General features: G+C 42.9%; 1 protein-coding gene across 1 annotated transcript in view; it reads right to left on the bottom strand.

The window, feature by feature from the left end:
* Positions 1 to 25,638, bottom strand: part of LOC141259500 (dynein axonemal heavy chain 5-like) — a 482,742-nt gene that overhangs the window by 344,525 nt on the left and 112,579 nt on the right. Inside the window, exons 19-25 of the mRNA XM_073675609.1 lie at positions 24,147 to 24,358; positions 22,764 to 22,881; positions 14,269 to 14,394; positions 13,775 to 13,925; positions 10,753 to 10,981; positions 6,980 to 7,200; positions 5,136 to 5,314 (exon numbers count right to left, since the gene is read on the bottom strand). Of these exons, the coding sequence (XP_073531710.1) occupies positions 5,136 to 5,314; positions 6,980 to 7,200; positions 10,753 to 10,981; positions 13,775 to 13,925; positions 14,269 to 14,394; positions 22,764 to 22,881; positions 24,147 to 24,358 (1,236 nt within the window). The remainder of the gene's footprint in view (positions 1 to 5,135; positions 5,315 to 6,979; positions 7,201 to 10,752; positions 10,982 to 13,774; positions 13,926 to 14,268; positions 14,395 to 22,763; positions 22,882 to 24,146; positions 24,359 to 25,638) is intronic.

Raw genomic sequence — 25,638 nt, 5'->3', positions numbered from 1 at the left:
CCCCTCAGCCTTATCCTAGTATGCATGGTCCCCCTAATCCCCATCACGCTGCACATAAAAAAATAAACACTCCTACTCACCTCTCTTCTCTCTCCTCCAGCGTCACTGCCATGCGCGGCTCACAAGGAGAGATCAGCAGCCAGAAGTCACTGCTCCCCACGCCAGAACTGTGTGCGCAGGGAGCAGTGACTTCATGGTCCTTAATAGCCGGAACACAGCGTAGCCCGAGCGCGGCTCCTGCTGCTGCCGGGCGATCGCGTGTGCCCGCTATTAAACAGCATGAATATTCACCCATGGGCGTGTAGAGGGGGTGAATATTCATGCCCTTTAAAAGCGGGCACACGCGATCGCCCGGCAGCAGCAGGAGCCACGCTGGGGCTACGCTGTGTTCCGGCTATTAAGGACCATGAATATTCAGTGCTCCCCATGCCTATGGGCATGGGGAGCAGTGAATATTCATTTTTTTTAGCAGCAGGGACATTGTAGGATTCAGCAGGCGGCTGCTGCCTCCTGCCCCCCTGCTCCGCTGAAACCGCCCCCCCCCCCCACACAGTATATATACAGTACAGACCAAAAGTTTGGACACACCTTCTCATTTAAAGATTTTTCTGTATTTTCATGACATTCACACTGAAGGCATCAAAACTATGAATTAACACATGTGGAATAATATACTCAACAAAAAAGTGTGAAACAACTGAAAATAGGTCTTATATTCTAGGTTCTACAAAGTAGCCACCTTTTGCTTTGATGACTGCTTTGCACACTCTTGGCATTCTCTTGATGAGCTTCAAGAGGTAGTTACCGGAAATGGTTTTCACTTCACAGGTGTGCCCTGTCAGGTGGTTTAATAAGTGGGATTTCTTGCCTTATAAATGGGGTTGGGACCATCAGTTGTGTTGTGCAGAAGTCTGGAGGATACACAGCTGATAGTCCTACTGAATAGACTGTTAGAATTTGTATTATGGCAAGAAAAAAACAGCTAAGCAAAGAAAAACGAGTGGCCATCATTACTTTAAGAAATGAAGGTCAGTCAGTCCGAAAAATTGGGAAAACTTTGAAAGTATCCCCAAGTGCAGTTGCAAAAACCATCAAGCGCTACAAAGAAACTGGCTCACATGAGGACCGCCCCAGGAAAAGAAGACCAAGAGTCACCTCAGCTTCTGAGGATAAGTTTATCCGAGTCACCAGCCTCAGAAATCGCAGGTTAACAGCAGTTCATATTAGAGACCAGGTCAATGCCACACAGAGTTCTAGCAGCAGACACATCTCTTCAACAACTGTAAAGAAGAGATTTTGTGCAGCAGGCCTTCATGGTAAAATAGCTGCTAGGAAACCACTGCTAAGGACAGGCAACAAGCAGAAGAGACTTGTTTGGGCTAAAGAACAAATGGAATGGACATTAGACCAGTGGAAATCTGTGCTTTGGTCTGATGAGTCCAAATTTGAGATCTTTGGTTCCAACCACCGTGTCTTTGTGCGACGCAGAAAAGGTGAACGGATGGACTCTACATGCCTGGTTCCCACGGGAAGCATGGAGGAGGAGGTGTGATGGTGTGGGGGTGCTTTGCTGGTGACACTGTTGGGGATTTATTCAAAATTGAAGGCATACTGAACCAACATGGCTACCACAGCATCTGGCAGCGGCATTCTATTCCATCCGGTTTGCGTTTAGTTGGACCATCATTTATTTTTCAACAGGACAATGACCCCAAACACAGCTTCAGGCTGTGTAAGTGCTATTTGACCAAGAAGGAGAGTGATGGGGTGCTACGCCAGATGACCTGGCCTCCAGAGTCACCAGACCTGAACCCAATCGAGATGGTTTGGGGTGAGCTGGACAGCAGAGTGAAGGCAAAAGGGCCAACAAGTGCTAAGCATCTCTGGGAACTCCTTCAAGATTGTTGGAAGAGCATTTCCGGTGACTACCTTTTGAAGCTCATCAAGAGAATGCCAAGAGTTTGCAGAGCAGTCATCAAAGCAAAAGGTGGCTACTTTGAAGAACCTAGAATATAAGACATATTTTCAGTTGTTTCACACTTTTTTGTTAAGTATATAATTCCACATGTGTTAATTCATAGTTTTGATGCCTTCAGTGTGAATGTACAATTTTCATAGTCATGAAAATGCAGAAAAATCTTTAAATGAGAAGGTGTGTCCAAACTTTTGGTCTGTACTGTATATATACCCCCCCCCCCCAGCACCATTCGAACTATAAGACGCACCCCTATTTTCCTCCAAAATTTTGGAGGAAAAAAGTGCGTCTTATAGTCCGAAAAATACGGTATGTGACCAAAAGTCTGTTTTATTTAACCACCTTAGTGTCCAGGCCAAATTTTTTAATTCTGACATATCACTTTATGTGGTAATAACTCTGAAATGTTTAAACATATCTCAGTGATTGTCAGAAGGATTTTTTTGTGAAATTCTACTTTATGTTAGTGGTAAATTAAGGTCAATATGTTTTACGTTTTGTTCTGAAAATATCGGAAATTTGAGGAAAATGTTGAAAAATTTGCAATTTTCAAACTTTCAATATTATACTCTTTATTCAGATAGTGATACCACACAAAAAGAAATGAATAAATATAATTTTCCATATATCTACTTCACATCGGCATCATTTTTCAAATGTCGTTATATTTTGTTAGAATGTTAGAAGATTTAAATATTATTCAGCAATTTTTCATTTTTTCAAGGAAATTTACAACACTTTTATCTTTTAGAGGCCTATTCAGTTTTGAAGCGACTTTGAAATTGAAATAAAAGTCAGAATTGATACCATTTTCAAAAGGCACCACTTAAAAGTATTCAAAACTATTGTAAGGTAGTTTGTTAACGCTTTAGGTGCTTCAAAGGAGTAAACGCAAAGTAGACTGAATTAGATAAAACATATATTATTTCCACCAAAATGCTGCTAACATCCAAACAGGCCACCATAGCTCGCAAATTCCAAGGTTACTTGGAAACCATCAGTACCACACAATCAAGATCTCAGTGTGCCGATAGGTTTAAAGAGTGAGCCCTCTCCCCCTGTTAACCATCTGGATGCCTATGTTGCTATTGACACCAGCATCTAGGGGGTGAAACGGCCATGATCTGTGCCAAGACCGGATGTGGCCTATGTAGCAAGGTGTAGCTATAGTGTACAGCTGACAGCTGCTGCATTTTCATCCATCAAGACATGCTATTCTCTTATTTCTCAGGTTAGTAAAAGGGCATTGGTGTTCAATAAGAGGTTTTAATATTAGGACAATTTATTTATTAATAACTAAGAACTGGTTTATTTTTACTCGTAGCCTTGATCCTTTACTACTACTACAACTTCTACTACTACAACCCCTGGCAAAAATTATGGAATGACCAGGCTCGGAGGATGTTCATTCAGTTGTTTAATGTTGTTGAAAAAAAGTAGATCACAGACATGGCACAAAACTAAAGTAATTTCAAATGGCAACTTTAGGGCTTTAAGAAACACTAAAAGAAATCAAGATTAAAAATGTGTTACTCAGTAAGGGTAATTTTTTTCTGACCAAGCAAATGGAAAAAATTATGGAATCACTCAATTCTGAGGAAAAAATTATGGAATCACCCTGTAAATTTTCATTTCCAAAACTAATACCTGCATCAAATTAGATCTGCTCGTTAGTCTGCATTTAAAAAGGAGTGATCACACCTTGGGGAGCTGTTGCACCAAGTGGACTGACATGAATCATGGCTCCAACACGAGAGATGGAGAGGATTATCAAACTCTTAAAAGAAGGTAAATTATCACGCAATGTTGCAAAAGATGTTGGTTGTTCACAGTCAGCTGTGTCTAAAATCTGGACCAAATACAAACAACATGGGAAGGTTGTTAAAGGTAAACATACTGTTAGACCAAGGAAGACATCAAAGCGTCAAGACCGGAAACTTAAAGCAATATGTCTCCAAAACAAGAAATGCACAACAAAACAAATGAGGAACAAATGGGAGGAAACTGGAGTCAATGTCTGTGACCGAACTGTAAGAAACCGCCTAAAGGAAATGGGATTTACATACAGAAAAGATAAACATAAGCCACCATTAACACCTAAACAGAAAAAAACAAGGTTACAATGGGCTAAGGAAAAGCAATCGTGGATTGTGGATGACTGGATGAAAGTCATATTCAGTGATGAATCGCGAATCTGCATTGGGCAAGGTGATGATGCTGGAACTTTTGTTTGGTGCCGTTCCAATGAGATTTATAAAGATGACTGCATGACGGGAACATGCAAATTTCCACAGTCATTGATGATATGGGGCTGCATGTCAGGTAAAGGCACTGTCATTACATCTTCAATAAATGCCCAAGTTTACATTGATATTTTGGACAGTTTTCTTATCCCATCAATTGAAAGGATGTTTGGGGATGATGACATAATTTTTCAAGATGATAATGCATCCTGCCATAGAGCAAAAACTGTGAAAACATTCCTTGAAAGAAGACATATAAGGTCAATGTCATGGCCTGCAAATAGTCCGGATCTCAATCCAATTGAAAATCTTTGGTGGAAGTTGAAGAAAATGGTCCATGACAAGGCTCCAACCTGCAAAGCTGATCTGGCAACAGCAATCAAAGAAAGTTGGAGCCAGATTGATGAAGATTACTGTTTGTCACTCATTAAGTCCATGCCTCAGAGGCAGCAAGCTGTTATTAAAGCCAGAGCTGGTGCATCAAAATACTAGTGATGTATTGGAGTGTTCTTTTGTGTGTTTGTTTTTCATGATTCCATATTTTTTTCCTCAGAATTGAGTGATTCCATAATTTTTTCCCTCTGCTTGGTCTGAAAAAAATTACCCTTACTGAGTACCACATTTTTAATCTTGATTTCACTAAGTGTTTCTTAAAGCCCTAAAGTTGCCATTTGAAATTACTTTAGTTTTGTGCCATGTCAGTGATCTGCTTTTTCTTTTTTTCAACAACATTAAACAACTGAATGAACATCCTCCGAGCCCGGTGATTCCATAATTTTTGCCAGGGGTTGCACTAATATTACTATATGTAACCATAACAGAGCTTGACTACTGCACGTGACCATAATAGAAATGGCAAATGGACATAATGTCATCCCATAATGTTATGCTTCTTTCATACTATGTTAGATGCTTACTTCTGAGTATTCCTTAATTTGTTCTTCAATCTTGAGGAAATGTTTGACTTCTTTGTGCATTGCAACTAGGTTTGGAGAACTAGCTAAAAACTCTTGACTCTGTCTATACATGTTATCTGCCCACAAGAAGTTGTAGCAGCTTAGGGAGAATACATGCTTCTTAACCACAGAGTGGAGATCTATGAAAAGAAAACAAAATACCTGACAGATCGTATATACATATTGTTTTATTTTAAACATCTACATATAGTACATATCAGATTATTTTATTTTAAACATTTTAAAAAGCAAAAAATATTAATTATGTTCATGATATGCTGTGAAAAGTATGTGCAGATAATATTTAGGCTGTGTGCCCACAATGCGTTTTTTAAGCGTTTCCGCAGCGGCAATTCCACAGCAGAAATTCTTAAAAAACGCTTGGTAGAAGGCTTGCCATGTTCCCCAATGATAATCCGCATGTGCTGTGCACATGCTGCGGAAATTTCTGCTGCGGATTATCATTGCGGAAAAAAACGCAGCACTACCAATTATTTTGCGGAAGAGCTACGTTTTCGCCGCCATTGACTTGCATTAGACCACATGGATTACGCATCACTGTATATGTAGATGCACATTCCATGCGTTCTAATGTGCGGATGGTACCCAGGTCTAGAGAAAAGGAGACTCTCCTCCGGACCTGGGTACCATAGAAAACTGTAAAAAAAAACAATAAAATAAAAAATAAATATATACTTACCTTCTGGCGGCCCCCACTGCACTCCTCCTCGCATGCCGACAGTTTGCGATGTACTGAAGGACCTGTGCTGACGTCATAGTCATGTGACGGGTCACGCGATGCTGACGTTGGCAGGTCCTTCAGTGTACCGCTGCCGGCAGCCGGTACGGTGAAGCAAGACAGCGCGAGCCATCAGAGGGTAAGTATAGATTTATCTTTTTATTTTTTGACATTCTCTCGGTCACACTATATAAATCCATGCTGTTTGCGTGGATTTATAAAGTGTGACCAAGTTGACAAGCACTTTCCAAGTGATGCTAAAATCGCTTGGAAAGCGCTTGTCAACCCGCATGTGGAAATGCATGTGAAGAACGCTTCACTTCCGCATGTCCCTGGCAGGAAAACGCATGTACAATCCACATGTACAATCCGCATGTACAATCCACATGCGTTTTTTTTCTGCCAGAGAGATGCAGAAACGCTCAGGAAAAAATCCTGAGCATTTCTGCATAGTGGGCACATAGCCTTAAGATGCTTAAATTGGAGGGTTGTAATTAAGTTAACATGTTTTTGGATATACTGATGATAACACCTTAAAGCACCACTCCTGCCTTTTTTGCAGCCCTGGAGTGGTGCTACTAATTTAAGTTCCTTGCACCTAGTCTTTTACTTACCAGCCGCCATCTTAATCTTTTATCTGCACCCACCCGGTCGGTCTCCAGAAGTTTGTGACCAGCAGATCGTTCCAGTGTTTGCTGGAGTAATCTGTAAGTCACAACTCAATGTAAGTCTAAGATACCTACAAAGAGGCCAGAACAAGGTTCTCATAGATTTGCATTGAGAGCTTGTGACCGTAACAGCCAGTCATAAGTTGCTGTCACAAGATAGCAGCGCAGCCAGTCAGATGGAGGTCCGGCCAGTCAGAAGTTGCGGTCACAAGATAGTGGCGCGGGAACAGAGCTGAAGGTGAAGACGGCAACTGGTAAGCATAAGACTAGGGTCAGGAAACTAAGATTAGTGGCACCACTCCAGCCCTGACATAAAAACAAATTGCTGGAGTGGTGCTTTAACTCTTTCAAGTCAAGCATACATGTCACATGTAAAAGAGAGGGGGTAGATAAAATACCTCTTACTGATTCCACCACCTTTGTTGCAATGTATTGCAGCAACTCATCTGTAGCCATATGTACATGGAATGATTGCCCTTTGCTCTCTCCTGACCACCAGTTCAAACAACTGCTGACATCTGTTATGGAAAGAACACCCTTATGCAAGGCATCTTCAGCTACGTCTATAGAAGGATCTATCAGAATTTGTGGTATCTGAAACTTGAGGGACAACTTAAACCTGTAAAATAAAAATATTAATTGAGTAATTCCCACAAATGTATTACTTTAAAGAGGACCTTTCACCAAAGTTTTCCTGTGGAATTGGACACACGATGTAATAGTGGCTGCACAGCGGAGGAGCAGACCACCATTACATCTCATACAGGAGTAGCCCAGAACAGGCAGGTTACTTCTGTGGGAGACGTAATGACAGCCTGATCTCACTGTAGAGCGATTACAAGTAAGCATTAGAACTACAATTGTACATCACTGACAAAAGGAAACAAGGAAGAGACATAAAAGAAAGGTGTTGGGGAAGAAGCTGGGTAAGGAGTTGAATAGGGGGTGGAACAGGGCTGGCCAGGGACTTTTCAGTTATGTAGAATTGTAGTTCTAATGCTGATTCATACAAAGAAAAGAGACTTCCTGTTTCTACCTAGATCTTAGAAGGATTCAGCTAGTCAGTTTTTAATCACATGATGTCATAGACCTAAAGAAAAACAGAAGAATTAACTGGGTGGACAAGGCAAAATGAGCAATTGTAAGTACACAGTGCAATATAATATGATGTTTGCGATATATTAAGCGAATAAAAACTTTGATGGTATGCTTCTTGAACAAAAATTAAATCACTAGGGGGCAAATACTTTGCTAATATCTCTACAACGGAGAGACAAAAAAAACAAAAACTCTGCAGCCACTATTACATCCTCTGTCCAGCTCAATATGAAAAATTGGGTGAAAGCATGACATAGAAATTACATTTTGTAGAGTCAACCATGTCATCATATGAAAAATATCTTGTAAATATGACTATACTATAAACCCAAGTTGAACAATAGGGTAACATTGTATGAGAATCTGGAAGGTATATACAGTACTGTCATATGAAAAATGAGAACACGTCATGTAATTTTTTATTTTTTTTTACATGTCAACAAACCAATATTTGATCTTATTTTAAAACTACAGTATACAATTGAAACCTACAAGAAGCAATCCATAATGTCACTGTTAAAATGCATGAGTTTACTATTAGAAAGAGGCTGTAAAAAATAGACTTACATGAAAGGAGTCCTTTACAGAACAAAAAGAACATAATCAGATTACAGTTTACCAACAATCAGGCAACCACCAGGACTTGTAATGTAAAATTGTACTCTGGTCAGATGAAGCAAAGATTATCTGGTCACAATCGCAGGGGACAAAGACATTTCACAAAATAATCACCGATTCTAACTGTAAAGCTTTGTGATAGACATATCATGATTTGGGACTACTTTGCTGGATTTGTACTTGCATATCCATTTTTGCATTATCAGTAGACGTTATTGTAAAGGAGATATAAAAGGAAACCATCCGGAACCTCATCAGGAGCATGCCCAGGCATTGTAGGGAGGTCATACAGGCACATGGAGGCCACACACAATACTGAGCCTCATTTTAACTTGTTTTAAGGACATTACATCAAAGTTGGATCAGCCTGTAGTGTGTTTTTCCACTTTAATTTTGGGGGTGACTCCAAATCCAGGCCTCCATTGGTTAATACATTTGATTTCCATTGATGATTTTTGTGTGATTTTGTTGTCAGCACATTCAACTTTGTACAGAACAAAGTATTCAATGAAAATATTTCATTCATTCATTCAGATCTAGGATGTGTTATTTGAGTGTTCCCTTTATTTTTTGAGCAGTGTATATACAGGTGGGGCAAAAAAGTATTTAGTCAGCCACCAATTGTGCAAGTTCTCCCACTTAAAAAGATGAGAGAGGCCTGTAATTGACATCATAGGTAGACCCCAACTATGAGAGACAAAATGAGAAAACAAATCCTGAAAATCACATTGTCTGATTTGGAAAGAATTTTTTTTCAAATTTTGGTGGAAATTAAGTATTTGGTCACCTACAAACAAGCAAGATTTCTGGCTCTCACTGACTTGTAACTTCTTCTTTAAGAGGCTCCTCTATCCTCCACTCATTACCTGTAGAACTGGCACCTGTTTGAACTTGTTATCAGTATAAAAGACACCTGTTCACAACCTTAAACAGTCACACTCCAAACTCCACTATGGTGAAGACGAAAGAGCTGTCGAACGACACCAGAAACAAAATTGTAGCCCTGCACCAGGCTGGGAAGAATGAATCTGCAATAGGCAAGCAGCTTGGTGTGAAGAATTCAACTGTGGGAGCAATAATTAGAAAATGGAAGACATACAAGAATGCTGATAATCTCCCTTGATCTTGGGCTCCACACAGAATCTCACGCCGTGGGGTCAAAATGATCTCAAGAACGGTGAGCAAAAATCCCAGAACCACACGGGTGGTCCTAGTGAATGACCTACAGAGAGCTGGGACCAACATTACACAGGCTACCATCAGTAACACACTACGCCGTCAGGGACTCAGATCCTGCAGTGCCAGACATGTCCCCGTGCTTAAGCTATTACATGTCCAGGCCCATCTAAAGTTTGCTAGAGAGCATTTGGATGATCCAGAAGAGTATTGGGAGAATGTCATATGGTCAGATGAAATCAAAGTAGAACTGTTTGGGGGTGGCAACATCATGCTTTGGGGCTGTTTCTCTGCCAAGGGACTAGGACGACTGATCCGTGTACATGAAAGAATGAATGGGGCCATGTATCGTGAGATTTTGAGTGCAAACCTCCTTCCATCAGCTAGGGCATTGAAGATGAATCGTGGCTGGGTCTTTCAGCATGATAATGATCCCAAGCACACTGCCAGGGCAACGAAGGAGTGGCTTCGTAAGAAGCATTTCAAGGTCCTGGAGTGGCCTAGCCAGTCTCCAGATCTAAACCCTATAGAAAACCTTTAGAGAAAGTTGAAAGTCCGTGTTGCCCAGCGACAGCCCCAAAACATCCCTGCTCTAGAGGAGATCTGCATGGAGGAATGGGCCAACATACCAGCAACAGTGTGTGCCAACCTAGTGAAGACTTACAGAAAACGTTTGACCTCTGTTATTGCCAACAAAGGATATATAACAAAGTATTGAGATGAACTTTTGTAGGTGACCAAATACTTATTTTCCACCAAAATTTGAAAATAAATTCTTTCCAAATCAGACAATGTGATTTTCAGGATTTGTTTTCTCCTTTTGTCTCTCATAGTTGAGGTCTACCTATGAAGACAATTACAGGCCTCTCTCATCTTTTTAAGTGGGAGAACTTGCACAATTGGTGGCTGACTAAATACTTTTTTCCCCCACCTGTATATATATGCATATACATATACATATTTATATATATAATTCATTTGTTTCAGGGGTTTGAGGAAAGTTGTGCAGATTGACAATTAGCTCAAAGGGTTGTCTTAGACATTCAAAAGTAAACTAAAGGTAGGAACATTAGGAATATTAAGTGAATGAAGGTTCGAGATTTAACAGTGAGGGAGTTGAATGGTGCGAAGGCAAAACAAAATGAAGCACTTTTGTGTTTTTTTCTCATTTTGTGCACTCTTGGCATGTTTCCTTGCGTATATTTATTGGGTTACAATATTATTCACCTCTAAGTAATACATGCTACATATACCATTATGGTGTTTAGTTCATCCTCACCTTAATTTCTGTGCCTGAATTCTAGATCTGAAAAGCATATCTTTCAGCATATGTTCATTAACTAGAGGCTTATTCTCTAGGGTGGTAGGACCATCTGCTGGTTTATTTAATAGATGTAAGAGGCCTCTCGTAATACTTTCCATTTCACATCCTGCGAGCTGTGCTAGGATGACTAAGGAGCGCAAAATGCAAATGTACACTGCTTGATAGAGTTGATCACTAACCGACTCTGAAAAAAAACATAGTAATTGCATAAAACAGTCAGTAAATCACATAATGGTGTCTTCCTTAAATAAATGTACCAAATGCAAGAAAAACAAATGTATTCACTATGGATAAAGGATGATCTCAACCACAAATAAATGAGTTGATAAATAGCAATAAATAAATCAAACAGAATCAAACTGAGGCAAACAGTTCTCTATGTGGAGGGTGTGAATGAAACATGAGATACATTTTATTACTTCTCTGAATATATCGAGCAAAATATATCACTTTTGTGCTAAAATGTATTCCATACAAATAAATAAGTGGCTTAACAGGCAGTTATTTATTTGTGTGGAATACATTTTAGCTCAAAAGGAAGTTAATAGGAAAATAGCTGTGGGCAAATAAACAATGGAGTCACTGGACAAGGTCTTCAAATCATGGAACATTTCACTGGCGACAAAGACACTGCTCGTACATAGTCAGGTCTTATCTGCAGTAACATATGGATGTGAAACCTGGATAATAAAGAAACAAGAATTTAAATGTGGTGCTGGAGAAGGATGTTATCAATATCATGGATGGCAAGAAGAACAAATAAATCAGTTTTGGAACAAATCAAGCCAGACATGTCACTGAAACCAAGGATCATCAAGCTACGACTTGCCTACTTTGGACATATCATACGAAGAGAGCAATCACTGGAGAAGGAGATCATGGTTGGGAGAATAGAAGGAACAAGGCTAAATGAAAGACCCGCAACCTGTTGGCTTGATACTATCAAGATAACTACAGAGAAGACCCTTGTGGACCTATCTAGGATTGCACAAGATCGGTCTTCTTACAGATCACTCATCCATCAAATCGCCATGGCTCGAGATCTGAAGACTGTTAAATACAGTCATAGCTGACAGTATTGCCACCCTTGAAATTGTTCCAGAAAATGAAGTATTTCTCCAGGAAAATAATTGCAATTACACATGTTTTGTTATACACATGTTTATTTCCTTAGTATGTATTGGAACAACACAAAAAAAACAGAGAAAGAAAGGAAAATTGGACATAATTTCACACAAAACCCCCAAAATGGGTCGGGCAAAATTGTTGGCACCTTTCCAATATTGTGGGTAAACAACTTTGTTTCAAGCATGTGATGCTTATTCAAACTCACCTGTGGCAAGTAACAGGTGTGGGCAATATGAAACGAGACAGCAGAAACCAGATAAAAAGAGGAGAAGTTGACTCAGTCTTTGCATTGTGTGTCTGTGTGTGCCACACTAAGCATGGAGAATAATAAGAGGAGAAGAGAACTGTCTGGTGACTTGAGAATCAAGGTTATAAGTCCATCTCCAGAGATCCTGATGTTCTTTTCTCCACAGTGCGCTACATAATCAAGAAGTTTACAACCCATGACACTGCAGTTAATCTCCCTGGATGTGGACGGCAGAGAAAAATTGATGAAAGGTTGCAAAGTAGGATAGTCTAGATGGTGGATAATCAGCCCCAATCAAGTTCCAAATAAATTCAAGCTGTCCTGCAGGCTCTGGGTGTATTAGTGTCAGCGCAAACTATCCATCGACCTTTGAACGAAAGGCTATGGCAGGAAGCCAGGAGGACCCCACTGCTGCCACAGAAACATAACAACGCTAAACTGCAGTTTGCCATAATGTATGTGAGTAAGCCAAAATCCTACTGTTTACTGCAAATGGAATGAAACCTACAAAAAAAGAAGACAGTATCTACAGTCAAATATGGTGGAGGTTCAAAGATGTTTTGGGGTTGTGTTGCTGCCTCTGGCACTGGGTGCCTTGAATGTGTGCAAGGCATCATGAAATCTGAAAACTACCAAAGGATTTTAGGTCTCAGTGTCAGAAAGCTTGGTTTGCGTCCTAGGTCATGGGTCTTCCAGCGGGACAATGACCCCAAACATACTGGAAGAAGCACCCAGAAATAGACAAAAATGCTGGAGAGTTCTGAAGTGGCAAGCAATGAGTCCGGATCTTGGGAGAAGGCATCCTTCAAATATGAGAGACCTAGAGCAGTTTGCAAAAGAAGAATTTTCCAAAATTCCAGTTGTGAGGTATAAGAAGCTTGTTGATGGTTATAGGAAGCTATTGACTGCAGGTATTTATTCCAAAGGGTGTGGAACCAAATATTAAGCATGAAGCTTTGCCTGGTTAACAATGAAAGAAATTGCCACAACCCCTTCAGACAGCCGACTGGCAGGGATGTTGACAGCTGGGAACCTTATGCAAACCCTAAACAGTTGAATGGTGTGGACAATCATATTGATGGTCTATCTTTTTGTTGGCTATCAATAGTTCCCCTTAAAAAGGGTCTGTCAGCTAGAAAATCTGAATCAAAATAAGCACAAGTATTTTTAGGAAACCTTGTGCTAAGAATAGCCATACCTTTAGTTTAAAAATCCAATGAACAGTTTTGGAGAAAAAAAATATTTTTGTTCATATCCAAATTAAATACTCAAAGCAGTGTGGGCAACGTAGTCCACAGCAACCTTCTTCTTATAGCTTTGCCAGTTAGCTCACTACTGTAAATTCAGTGGGGAAGGAGCTATCGGAGGAAAGGTGGTCTGAACCACATGGCCCAATCCATGGTCCTATGATCAACTCATTTACATATAAACATTAAAAATGTTTTTGACAAAATTATAAAGTGGATTTCTCATGGAAAGGTATGGTTCTTCTTAGCGCAAAGCTAACTACAAGAAGCGGAGCTTTCTTTGGTATGAATTTTGGAGCTGACAAAATATTTATATGAAAATAAAAAAGTTACAATGAGAAAATGTGATACACACCTAGGACTTGACTGGTAATTTCTTCAGGGAGTGTCTTGCTGGACAAAACCACAGACAATGTTTGAGATTTCCGTGAAGCTTTTTTAGCCTGGGAACTAGAAGACGTATTCCTTATATGGCTAGATGATCTGCTGTTTTCTTGAATGGTATCCTGGAACACCATTTAGTAGAAATACATAATGTCAAAAGACAGAATGAACAGCAGATATAAAGAACTCTAAGGTAGAGTAGGGAAAAGTCATGCATTCTATATTTCAACATACCGTAGGCTGGAGACAAATCATGTCCAGGCCACCATACAAAAGGTACGCCAATTTAAAGGTCCGTCCTTAAGCTTCTGTGTAATGTGGTGCTATGGGGGCAGTTAATTTTTTAAATATCTATCCCACCCACTAGAAGTTCTTCCTTCAAAGATGATAGTTTGGTATATATACCAATCCATGTAGGTTCTTATGTAGTACTAGGGTACTTGTACATTGTATAATTTACATTACCTGAAACTTCTTCAGTATTGTTAAGATATCTTCATAACCTTTTTTAATGAGACATTCCATGGTTTGTACCTTGGTTTTATTTGTTAACAAGGAAATCTGCATCAGCTGCAAAAACTCATCAGGACTCTGAAAAGATAATGCAGGACATATAAGTAGCTTGTGACTAATGTAACCCTTTACATTTGGCGCTCTATTGAGAATAGCCAAGCAAGAAAAATAGTCTATGATTTAAAATGACAACACCATATAACATATAATGTAAAATGTGTAATTCGCACATGTAAGAGGTTGATAAATACAGTATACCAAGAGATCTACTTGTTGGACTGTGAAAAAGTGGTGTCAGTTTCAGGAGTGTTCTAACTGGCTCCTAAACGTTACCGTACCTTGTCCATCACTAAATAAACTGCAATAAGTATTGATAACCATTAAAGGGGTTGTCCGTCTTGAGGGTACACTACACGCTGTGTGGATTCTCTGGTGCCGGCGCTAGGAGGCGGGTGTATGACCGCAAGTACGCGTTTTGTATACATGCGGTTAGGTACCGACTAGATGTTGGTGGCCTCACTCAATGCAAGTGTACTGAAAAAGGCCGGACACGTCTAGTCGGAATGTGGCCAGAAGTATGCAAGTCAGCCACTCACGACACTGTGAGGGTTCACAAGTCTGCAGTCACATAGAGTGACGGCAGACTTCTACCCTAAAGCCAGACAACCCCTATATTTAAAGAGTAATTAAACCTTTATGCATTTTTTGTATATTTTGCAGGCACTTTACATGCCTGCAGATCGGTTGGGGTCTGGATTCTGAGACCCAAGTCATAGCTTTCTATTCTAGCCACACTCTATTCTTAAGGCCCCGTCACACTTAGCGACGCTGCAACGATCCCGACAACGATACGACCTGTCAGGGATCGTTGCTGCGTCGCTATGTGGTCGCTGGTGAGCTGTCAAACAGGCAGGCTCACCAACGATCAGGGGAGCAGCGACATCGTGGAAAGAATCTTTCCGCGATGTCCTGCTCCTGGTTACGAGCCTGCTGAAGCAGGAGCAGGCTGGTAACTATGGTAAACATCGGGTTACTAGGGGCACACGCGCTCCTAGTAACCCGTTATTTATCATGGTTACCACTCTGCTACAGTGAGCGGGAGGTTACCAGCGCGTGTGCCCCTAGTAACCCGATGTTTACCATAGTTACCAGCCTGATCGCTGGTCCCCCTGGTCACACACAGCGATGTGTGCTGACCAGCGGGAGAGCAACGACCAAAAAATGGTCCAGGACACTTTGCAGCGATCAGCGACCTCACAGCAGGGGCCTGATCGTTGCAAAGTGTCACACATAGCGACATCGCTGATGAGGTCGCTGTTGCGTCACCAAAAAAGTGACACAGCAGCGATCTCGCTAGCGATCTCGCTATGTGAGACGGGGGCTTTAGGGTCCGTTTACAAGGATCTACAGCACGACAATTGATAAAGGTTTACCATTCGGAGGTCTTGACAGTCGTTTAAATGCCTGTTGACACAGGCAGACCAAGGTAAACAATGGGCACTGAGCAATCTGTAATAGATCGCTCAGTGTGCATTGACTGCCGTGGTTCTCCGGAGTACAAGTCCTGTTTACACAGGATGATGCACCGCTGAGAATGAGGATTTTTTTGTGCTGCACAAAAAATCATTTCAATCAATGAACAAGCATTTTGCTAATTTATTGGGTGATCAGCAGTCTGTTTACAGGGCAAGATAATTGTTAAACAAGCGTTTAAGCACTCTCATTCACAATCTTCTTTCAGTGTAAATGCAGCTTTATTCATGCTCAGGTAGGAGATGTGTGCTCCTGCCTGCCGAGCTGCACATTTCCCTGTCGATTTTTAAGCAAGTGGTGGGGTCTCGGGAACTGACTCCCACTGATCTGCAGTCATGTAAAGTGCTTTCAAAATATACAAAAAAATGCTAAGTAAGACATTTTATATTGAGACTAAACATTGAGAATAAACCTTCACTGGATCGCAATATCAATGAGCAACACACTTTTGCCACACAAAACACAGTTTACTGAAATTTAAATATTTTAAAACATACATTTTTGTAGTTCTGAATATTAACTATGGTATGGATGTGCTAGGGTATATTTCTAAGCTATATTTTTCTTTAACCTCTTCACAACATGACGTATGTGGCGCCCCTGAGGGTTCGGCCACCACAGGAATGCTGCACTTCTTTAATGGAGTGTGATGTTCCTCCTCTGAGGTAAGGCCAGTGTGATGGTAGTTACCTAGCCTTTTGCATCCAACACCACATTTCCACCAGAGGGAGCTAATATGCACTAGGTGCTGCTCCCCTGGTTACAGGGAGACTGGGGAACACAAAGTGGTAGGAACCAGTTAGTGGGTGTGGGTGGAGGAACAGTTAGTTAGTTACACTTCTAATTTCATATTTAATAGTATGCCATCTTTGATCTTGGTTCTTGGGCTGTCAAGCGGTCTAAACTACTGTGTGTAAAGTGACTTCCCTCCGGGAGTGCAGATCCTGTGTGGGCCTGCACCGGCAAGGGACACAGCCCTCGTACCCCGATCTATGGGACGAGAGGTAGGTTGCAGACGAGGAATGTCTCAACCCGGCCAAGGACCAGGATCACGAAGGCCCGGGAGCTTTAGAGTGTGGCTCCCTAGCAAATGGGTCCCGGGGAGGAAGCAGACGGAGCGGAGTACGCCACCTGTCCTCGCCTACTTGATCTATTCAGAGGGATTCCGGCTGCGAGAGGGGTACCGGCCCCCAACACCCGACCTCGTACTCTATGTCCAGGACGGGAAAGCCCGGTTAGGCCCTGAGGATCCCGCCAGGCCTCGGATGGAGAGGAATTGCCACCCGAGCCCTACACCTGAGAGGAGCTCAGAGGGAGACCCGGCCTATCTACACACGCACAGACGAGAAGGGGTAAAGTCTGTAGTGCAGGAACACTCTGGTGTAGGGATGCTACCTAACACTGGACTTCCTCGGAGGTAGTCGGACCCCCGTCCCTGGTGGCCGCAGGACTCCGCGAGGAGCAGGGAGAAGCCTTGCGCTGCTTATGAGAACTGTGAGTAAAGCCTTGGAAATTCATCCCTATGGGCTCCGGACTGTTCATTACGTGCCATACCACGCGACGCGGTGCCCGCACTCTCCGCGCTACTACTACTACCCCCTTCATCCTGCCTTGCCTGCCCTGAGGCCGCGCTCTGCCTGTGGGGAGCAGCGAGAACTTTAGCCGCCATGACATCGGGCCTCAGCGGACTGTAGCGGTGCTGGTGGCGCATCACCAGACACCACAGGTGGCGTAGTCAACAATTACAACTCAACCCGGAAAGCCCTAACATCATTTTCAATGTGACGGCCCTGGGCACGGAACGGGTCCAGGCCACGACTGCATCCCTTTAACATCTGACACGGCTCCGAGTATCCCCCATCTTCCCAGGGCAGAGCTTGCGAGCGTCACATCACTGGCATAGTCGGCAGGATTGCGTGCCCGCAGCAAAGGAGAAAAGTGCCCATTGCTATCGGGCACTGTGTGCCTTACACCTTGAACTGTCATTTTACACTTAAAATGGCGCCCGCCCAAGAAGAACAGGTGCCATACTGCTGTGAAAAGACTGTCTTTGTACACCTCCCATCGTGGGCTGGGCTCCCGCTTGGCGCCAAAAATGTGGACTGCCCCTTCCATCAGAGACTGTCCGCGGGGTAATGCCCGTCAAACAGGATGGGCTGAACGAAGGCGGGCCTGTCAGCATGCCGCCCAGGAATCGCCCCGAAAGAGGAGGAAGAAGAAGGAAAGCAACAAGGTGCGGCCATGTCAGTCGGAGCTTGGCAGTCAACGGAGGCAGTCATGGATGCCTCTGGGGAGCGAGACCACTGAACCCGGTTCAGGCCCTTCACCCAGCAGAGAGCGAAGAGGCAGCGTATTAACACCGGGAGATATAGAGTTTCGCCACTCGGAAGCTCCGGGGCTTGCTAGGAGGCAGAAGGAGGCCCAGGAGGCGGCGACAGCTGCGTGGAAAGCGGAGATGCTGCAGTGGATCCGAGACTGCCGTCGAGGAGAGGAGGTTCCAGGACCAGTCGGCCCGGAGGTCGAAGTCGAGGGTGACCGAGCGGCAGGTAAGAGTGCAACCTCTGCCCCGGCTGCGGAGCCATCAGAGACGATCCTGGACCTCATGGCGGAGTACATAGTCCCCTACGCAGTCACCTGGGAGCAAGCACTAGCTCCTGAGCTGCAACCGGCAGCTATTGGTGGGGACTTACGCTGTCACAAGAGCTCGGTAACGGAGGTGCCTGGAGCTGCGGAGGAGGCTACTGGCTCCAACCCGGACTGGTCCGCATCGGTAGAGGACTTGCAGCAACCCGTCCTAACCCCGCTACCTGCACCGGCGGTAACCTGGCCCGAGGCTGAGGAGTGGGACTGGTAAAACCAGGGGGGCAACCTTATGGGCTTCCCGCCGGAGACCAGATCTGAAGCGCGCAGGAGGAGCCAATGGTGCAGCGACCAGATCTTCCAACTGGCACGGGAGCAACGTCGGCGGGAGCAACGCTGCGAGCGCCTCGAGGTGAGGACCAAGGCTACAAATACTCGGGCGCGACTGGAGGAGGCCACCCGTCCCAGTCCCCGGTATGAAGGCCAGGTTGTGCGATTTCACCATGAGGCGGGGTGGGGGTTTATCCGGTGTCCCATGTTCCAGGACGATGTGTTCGTCAGCAGGCGGGACGTCGAGCCGCGCCTTAAGAAGGGACATCCCGGCCGGAACCTCTTCCCGAGCGACACAGTGACTTTCACTCGCCACCAGGGGGAGCGTGGGTGGTACGCCCTGGACGTCAACAAAGTGTCTGGGAGTGACGCCACCCCGCCCTCAGCCTCAGGTGACCGGCTAGCCTCTGTCGGGAGGAATGAGCCCTTCCCTCCACGTGAGCCCCAAGTCTAAAGCAGCCCTGGCTGCTGTAGTTATTGTTTGAAGTTTAATTATTGCTGCTATTTCGTGTGTTTTCCTTTTCCTATAGAGACTTTGGTCCCTGCGGACTATGGCAGGCGGCGGACTGCATTGTAAATAGTTATGCATCTATTTAGGTGCTCCCTATTGGTTTTATACAAAACCGTGCCTACTTTCTACCTCAGACCTCAGAAGCAAAACCTGTCTGGAGTGGCTTGTGTGGGGTCCAGCTCCGGATCTTCATGCTCTGCAGCCACCCCAGGGCCCACGTAGAGGGTTTAGGGCAGGTCCCTCTTGCTACTGAACTGACCGTCGTCACCTTTATGCAGTCCGCTGTCTTGATCAAAAAGTCTCTTGTCTTAATTTATAATTTTGCACTTTTATATCTCTGTATTTTTATAATTTTATACTCTTGCACTTTTTGTACTTTTATAACTGTTATGCAACGTTACAAGAAATGTGCCTCCCAAAAAGGGATGATAGTTTTACTTGTTATATAAAAAGAAATTTTCTTGGGTGCTATTCCTTTGCAGCCCGCGGACGTGCTGTGTTTTACCAGGGGGGAATGTGGCGCCCCTGAGGGTTCGGCCACCACAGGAATGCTGCACTTCTTTAATGGAGTGTGGAGTTCCTACTCTGAGGTAAGGCCAGTGTGATGGTAGTTACCTAGCCTTTTGCATTCAACACCACATTTCCACCAGAGGGAGCTAGTATGCACTAGGTGCTGCTCCCCTGGTTACAGGGAGACTGGGGAACACAAAGTGGTAGGAACCAGTTAGTGGGTGTGGGTGGAGGAACAGTTAGTTACACTTCTAATTTCATATTTAATAGTATGCCATCTTTGATCTTGGTTCTTGGGCTGTCAAGCGGTCTAAACTACTGTGTGTAAAGTGACTTCCCTCCGGGAGTGCAGATCCTGTGTGGGCCTGCACCGGCAAGGAACACAGCCCTTGTACCCCGATCTATGGGACGAGAGGTAGGTTGCAGACGAGGAATGTCTCAACCCGGCCAAGGACCAGGATCAAGAAGGCCCGGGAGCTTTAGAGTGTGGCTCCCTAGCAAATGGGTCCCGGGGAGGATGCAGACGGAGCGGAGTACGCCACCTGTCCTCGCCTACCTGATCTATTCAGAGGGATTCCGGCTGCGAGAGGGGTACCGGCCCCCGACACCCGACCTCGAACTCTATGTCCAGGACGGGAAAGCCCGGTTAGGCCCTGAGGATCCCGCCGGGCCTCGGATGGAGAGGAATTGCCACCCGAGCCCTACACCTGAGAGGAGCTCAGAGGGAGACCCGGCCTATCTACACACGCACAGACGGGAAGGGGTAAAGTCTGTAGTGCAGGAACACTCTGGTGTAGGGATGCTACCTAACACTGGACTTCCTCGGAGGTAGTCGGACCCCCGTCCCTGGTGGCCGCAGGACTCCGCGAGGAGCAGGGAGAAGCCTTGCGCTGCTTATGAGAACTGTGAGTAAAGCCTTGGAAATTCATCCCTATGGCCTCCGGACTGTTCATTACGCGCCATACCACGCGACGGGTGCCCATACTCCCCGCGCTACTACTACCCCCTTCATCCTGCCTTGCCTGCCCTGAGGCCGCGCTCCGCCTGTGGGGAGCAGCGAGAACTTTAGCCGCCATGACATCGGGCCTCAGCGGACTGTAGCGGCGCTGGTGGCGCATCACCAGACACCACAGGTGGCGTAGTCGACAATTACCACTCAACCCGGAAAGCCCTAATATCATTTTTAATGTGACGGCCCTGGGCACGGAACGGGTCCAGGCCACGACTGCATCCCCGTTCTCAACGTCGGACCCGGCTCCGAGTACCCCATCTTCCCAAGGCAGGGCTTGTGAGCGTCACACGTATATTTACGTCATATGTCTTGTCCCCGCCTCTGATGCGGGCTTGCCCGCCGAGCCCACATCTTTCCTGGCACATGACGGCTGATTTAATCAGCTGTCATGTGCTTCTACCAGCCATGGATGGAGTGCTGCTCCGCCTGCAGCTGTTAACCTGTTAAATGTAACACGTGCCGGCAGGGAGCGCATCATTCCACGCTCCCATCGGCGCACCTGTGACATGACTGCGGGGTGCTAATGGGTTGTCATGACAGTCGGAGTCTGCAGATGAACCTGGCTTGTGTTTACGATTCTCCTGTGAACGCTGGCCCTTGGCCGGCATTCTTAGGAGATCATGATTCGTGCTATTCATAGCAGTGCTGTTGCACGGCTATGTATAGCATAAGTGATCGGACGATCGCTGCTTTACATCCCCTAAGGGGACTATCAAATTCAGTAAAAATAAAGTTTTTAGCGTTTTATTATTTTTTTTTAATTTTTAAAGTTCAAATCTCCCCCCTTTTGCGCCATTGAAAATAAAACAATACAAAAAAACACATATTTGATATTGCAGCATTCAGAAATGTCCAATCTATAAAAATATAAAATAAATGAATCTGATTGTTAATCAATGTAACGAAAAAGAAAAACTCCATTACGTTTTTTTGGCAGCTGCAACATTGCAATAGAATGCAGTAAGAGGCAATGAAAACATAATATCTACACCAAAATAGTATCAATAAAAATGTGAGCTCAGGTCGCAAAAAATAAGTCACCACACAGCCTCATATCCCAAAAAATAAAAACGCTACGAATCTCGGAAAATGGTGACAAAAGCAAAAAAATGTTTTCAAAAAATGTATTTTATTTTTTTTCACCACTTTAATAAAAAATAAACTATACATATTGGGTATCTGTGTACTCGTACTGACCAGGAGAATCATATTACCAAGTCAGTTTTACCATATAGTGATCGTGATAAATAAAAACCAAAAAAACTATTGTAGAATTTTACTGCACTTTGAAATTTTTCCTGTTTTCCAGTAGACGATGTGCTAAAGTGAATAGTGTTTATCAAAAGTACAACTCGTTCTGCAAAAAACAAGCCCTCATACGGCTTTATTGATGGAAAAAAATTATGGCCACTCTTGGAAAAAGGGGAAGAAAGAAAGAAAAAGAAAAAAACGGAAAATCGCCTGAGGGTGAAAGGGTTATACAAATCAACACATTTCATGTATATGTCATGAATAAAACATTTCCGTAGTAGTTACACTTTAAAGGAGGTTTCCCACTAAATACATGCAACAGGATAAGCAATAAAAGTGTAAATGCTGGAGATTGACTACAGGAACCCGACTGATGTCAAGAATGTGGGTCCCATTGTGAATGGAGCGGTGGTGAGCGTATGGAACCAATGCTCCATTCACTGTCTATAGAATTGACAGAGTGCTGTATATATTTTGATGGACAATGAATGGAGAGGTGATAGGACATATGCCTTACAGCTTCTTTCACACAGGGGACTTTGGGACCCCATCTTTTAGATCAGGGGGGGTCGCAGCATAGAAATACTATCACTCCTACATTTATCAATTTATTAATTATCCTGTGGATAAGCGAGAAATATATTTAGTGGAGACCTCTTTTAACAAGATGTATTGTTGCAGCCATTGTGAACAGGTTATGAACAGTTTGCAATACTGTACTTTTGGTGCACTTGTAATTTCATCCATTGGAATCATATCAAAATAGGAGATCTCTTCAAGGGTCTTTTCAATAATCAGCTCTTTGATTTCTCTTACTTTAGTAACAATAGCTTGCAGCCTATGAAATAAAGGAAAATGTAGATGATATGTGAGATTTTTTTTTTAGCAAGAAAGTTTAAATCTCCCTGAGAATCTGCCTCAAGAGCACATATTAAATGAAAGGGGGAGTTACCAAAGTGAGACATGTAATGACTGACAGTCTACTCTCCTGAACTACATGTCTCACACAGGTAACGCCCCCTTTCATTTAAAATGTGCTCTGGAGGCAGATTCTCAGAGAGATCTATGTCCAGGATATAGACCTTAACAGCTCATCTACATATTTAAAAAATGTGGATTTCTCTGTAATAAAACATCAGATCGCAGATATCAAGGTATCATTTTACTCAACTTCCTATGATCTGCATGACCATGTAGACGGCTTAGGAAACTTGATCCTACTGACAGATTCTCTTTCAAATCTATCAATCTGTAATATCAGGTGGAAAAGCAGTTTGTGGTGACTATACAGCATTCCAAATCAAGGTTGTAAATTGTTGTTATTAACTGTCCTCTTGTAAATTATACTGTAAACCTCATCATGAAAACAGCAGACATAATGTTTCTTGGAAATAAACAAAGATTTATTAAATAAAAAAATATATTTATTCTTGCATAAGTGGGACCTAATCAGTGTCAGACAGGGACAGCAAGGGCCTATAAATTTGATTCTGGTGGCCCAGCATAGTGTTACACACAAAAGTAACCTGCTCTTAGTACACAAATGTACTTATGCTTCTATATAATAATTATAAACTGGGAGCTTTGTTTAATGAATGATTAGAAGCTGATTTTGTCTGTGAATTGGAAATCAAGTGAATTAGCACTGCTTTTGTAGATGTGTATTGCCCACTCTTTTACAGTGGCCCACCAGGGGATATACCTATTCTCCGGTGGGCCAGTCCAAGCCTGGGCCTGATAGATGCTGAAGTCGTAAAACAACACTGCCATGTAAAAATAAAATGCTTTAAGTAAGAAAGCCAAATATCCTACTATGGTTGTTTTACTTCAGAATTCGTGGCTTCTGTTTGGTCATTAGATGCCAGGTTAAAGGAATTTTACAGAAGCATTTACCATATATAGTGACAACAGATTCAGCATTGATTAGCCATCATGGAAAGCAACAAACAGACAATATATATAATAATAAAAATATACACTATATACTTTTTTTTTTTTACTTTGACCCATGAAAATCTCAAGGCCCAATTTACATCAAGCTTTGTGGGGCTGGTCAAGGGGTCTATTTTGTGAGAGGCCTGCTAGACCCTAATAAGCATTTACCGCTTCACAGCAGCACTGGTCTGGTGGAGGAATCCCTCTATGTTCACACTACTCCATGATAAAGTAGACAAGCCTGGCTGGAACTGATGATTTACTTGCTCCAGATGAACAGAGAACAATGCTGCAAATTTCTCAGGAATCTCTTGTTGAATTCTTCCATACTCTTTCACAACATCTTCTAAACTGCTTCTATACATTTTTAATTTTTCTGCCTGTAATAGAAGATCTATACTGAAATTACCTGGATAACAGTAATGGCTTTATATCCTATGAAGTCTGATCAGTAGAGGTTTGTTCGCAAAAACAACCAAGCCGAGAACATGGGTTTCCCTATACAGATTTTACTGATTATTTGTTGTAACGCTCTGTTGGGTCTAAAAGGGACCTGTCAAGTCCAGAAATGCGTTTAACCTGCAGATATCAGGTTAATCTGCAGGAAAATGGCGTTAAAATCATGCCTACCTTACTGGAAGCATGGCTACAGGGTGAAAATGAAAAGACCTACAAAAATTGGACACACACAAAAATCATAACAGCAATTTTATTGACATAGAAATATTAAAAAATTACATTTAAAACATGGGGACTGGGAGTGTTACATAGAAGAAAGAAGCCAAGGCTCGAGAAAGCCAAGGCGAAACGTACATTGGTGTCCTATGGTCTTAATTGTCTGGGCAGTTTCTATCTTTTGCATTAATGGTATATTATTATTTGACATTTGCATTGAATTCTGGTGTTTATTATTTAGTCATGCTATATTTTAGTTTTTGGATGAACATATTTTACTGGCATTTGACTATATTCTATTTAATCTTTTCAATTTATTATATAGAGTGCAACACTGACTATATATACTATAACCATATCTGAAACATTTTCCATGAACTTTCTTCTATGTAACACTCCCCGTGTGTTAAATGTAGTTTTTTAATAATTGTATATGTCAATCAAATTATATTTATAGTTATTTTTGTGGCTATCCATTTTTTGTAGGTCTTTTCAGTTTAGGATACCCACTTATTTCTTACATGCATTATTTGGTACTTTTGTGTATTCTTGTAGGGTGAAAATGAAGTTACATCCTCCATGTACCCACTCACTTTCAGTCACAAAGGCAGTGCAGGGGGCATTTATAGACACTGCTCAATAGCGCAGCTATAATTACTCCCCAGCACTTTGACTGACAGCCTGCTCTACAATGTGTGTACAGCATGTGTGTGCAGAGCTGGCTGTCAGTCAACATGCTGGGGAATAATTACAGCTCACTGGCTATTGAGTATTGACTGTGAACAGTTCATTGCACACCCTATCACTGAATGTGAGCGGCTCCATTGAAGATATAAGTTAATTTTCTTTTTCACCCTGTAACTCTCACAGGAAGTCAGGCACATGCTGTTGTATCTGTTGGTAGCATGATATAATAAAAGACATGCTGAACAGGACAAAAATATAGATTTATTGGAAAAAACTTCAGCTTTAGGCCACCTTCACA

Source organism: Phyllobates terribilis, unplaced genomic scaffold (assembly GCF_046119375.1).
Source record: "Phyllobates terribilis strain yellow unplaced genomic scaffold, ASM4611937v1 Scaffold_3__8_contigs__length_932513732, whole genome shotgun sequence".
Classification (NCBI taxonomy): domain Eukaryota; kingdom Metazoa; phylum Chordata; class Amphibia; order Anura; family Dendrobatidae; genus Phyllobates; species Phyllobates terribilis.
The sequence above is the reverse complement of the archived record's forward strand: the minus strand, read 5'-3'. Positions and strand labels throughout refer to the sequence as shown.